This window comes from Rattus rattus, chromosome 3, assembly GCF_011064425.1.
Source record: "Rattus rattus isolate New Zealand chromosome 3, Rrattus_CSIRO_v1, whole genome shotgun sequence".
NCBI lineage: Eukaryota > Metazoa > Chordata > Mammalia > Rodentia > Muridae > Rattus > Rattus rattus.
In genome coordinates this window covers 75872296-75873980 of record NC_046156.1, presented here as the reverse complement: position 1 = coordinate 75873980, position 1685 = coordinate 75872296, and the positions used below count along the sequence as shown (strand labels likewise).

Below are 1685 nucleotides of genomic sequence, written 5' to 3'. Positions count from 1 at the left end.
AGTCAATTGAACATCCCTCATTTTTAATGGATCAAATAAATCTTATCTTTAGGGAAATATATGAGTAATACTATAGAACAGGGTTTTTCCTCCTAAAATGGAGGAAAGAAAAAAAAAAACAAAATATACTTCATTAGAATTTTTGTGACTAAAAATAAGTAGATATTGCCCTTGTTAAACCTGGGTTGCCTTAGTTAACAGACCACATGTTTATAAGCCAAGAAAGCCCAGACTATATCTTGCTATTTGCATACTTCGTTTTCAGAAACCACAAACCTCTCAGAGTTGTTTTAAAGAGATATTCTTATGAGAATAGCAGTAGTTAGCAGAGACCAAATCTCAAATACACAATGGATTTTCGGGTGGAGATTTTCAGCTTCCTGCTAATCAGTGTCACAGGTAACAGAGGGCAGGGAGTTTGAGCTCAGAATCCAGCCAAAATTCTTTCTTAAGGGATTTAAGTCTAAACTTTTTTTTTCTTTCTTCTGAACATTGAAATTGTTTTTGTATCTCTATGTCAACTAACCCCTTTCTCTCTTTGTTGCTTTTTACTATTCTTAGTGTCCAGTGGAGAAATTGTGCTAACCCAGTCTCCAACAACCATGGCTGCATCTCCAGGAGAGAAGGTCACCCTCACCTGCAGTGCCAGCTCCAGTGTAAGTTACATGCACTGGTACCAGCAGAAGTCAGGCGCCTCCCCCAAACTCTGGATTTATGACACATCCAAGCTGGCTTCTGGAGTCCCAAATCGCTTCAGTGGCAGTGGGTCTGGGACCTCTTATTCTCTCACGATCAGCAACGTGGAGGCTGAAGATGCTGCCACTTATTACTGCCAGCAGTGGAGTTACCCACCCACACAGTGATACAGACTTGAACAAAAACCTCCTAACTCCTTAGGGCCCAGCTACTTCCTCCTAGAGATAAAATGTGTAAGGGTTTGATGCAGTAGTCTAACATGTTGTACTGCTTTACAATGTCATTTGCATCTTTGGATAAGTTTCTCCATAATATTCCACTGTACTCAAGTGTTGCTATCAAATTATCTACTTTGTCTCTATTTATTCTCAATTTTTGTTCTGTTTGTTGAAGGCAAGTGTGGCAGGCACTTCTCCCCCATATTTTACTTGTGGTTCCCATGAACGTTCACATCTAGTTTCTGCTACTTTCATTGACTTTAGGATTTTCTTGGTAGGTGGATTTTCTTCAGGATAGTCACCTTCTCAAAGTACACTGCTGTTGTTATCCTACACATGTAGTATTCATCCTAACTTGTCTTCTGAATTTTCTTAGTAGACCTTCTGTTTCACTAAATTGTCCTGTTAATATGTGCTTGAGATGGTTTTCTCTCCAAAAAGAAAAGAAAAAAAAAAACAGCTCTTGACAGTCAAGCATATTATCTTTCTATTCTCATGACAAGCAATTGAAACACCCCACTAATAATGAATCAAATAAGGCAACAGAGAACTAATATATAGACATTTTTTCCTTATAGCAGTCAATCTATGTATACATATATTCATTTGTGTATGTATACCTTACTGTGAATAAGTAAATTCATAATTTAATTTTATCATTCTATATAGAGAAACAAATTATTTAAAATATTTAAATGTACAATTATATTTAAATTTAAATCACATTTATATTAAATTTAAATTACATTTAATAATAACAATAATAATTAT

The 1685-nt window shown here is 35.6% G+C and overlaps 1 gene segment (V, D, J or C); it reads left to right on the top strand.

The window, feature by feature from the left end:
• The first annotated feature begins 350 nt into the window (after positions 1–350).
• Positions 351–863, top strand: LOC116895817. The segment is given in 2 exon segments: positions 351–399; positions 562–863. Coding segments are annotated over 2 exon segments (351 nt in total).
• Positions 864–1685: the final 822 nt, after the last annotated feature.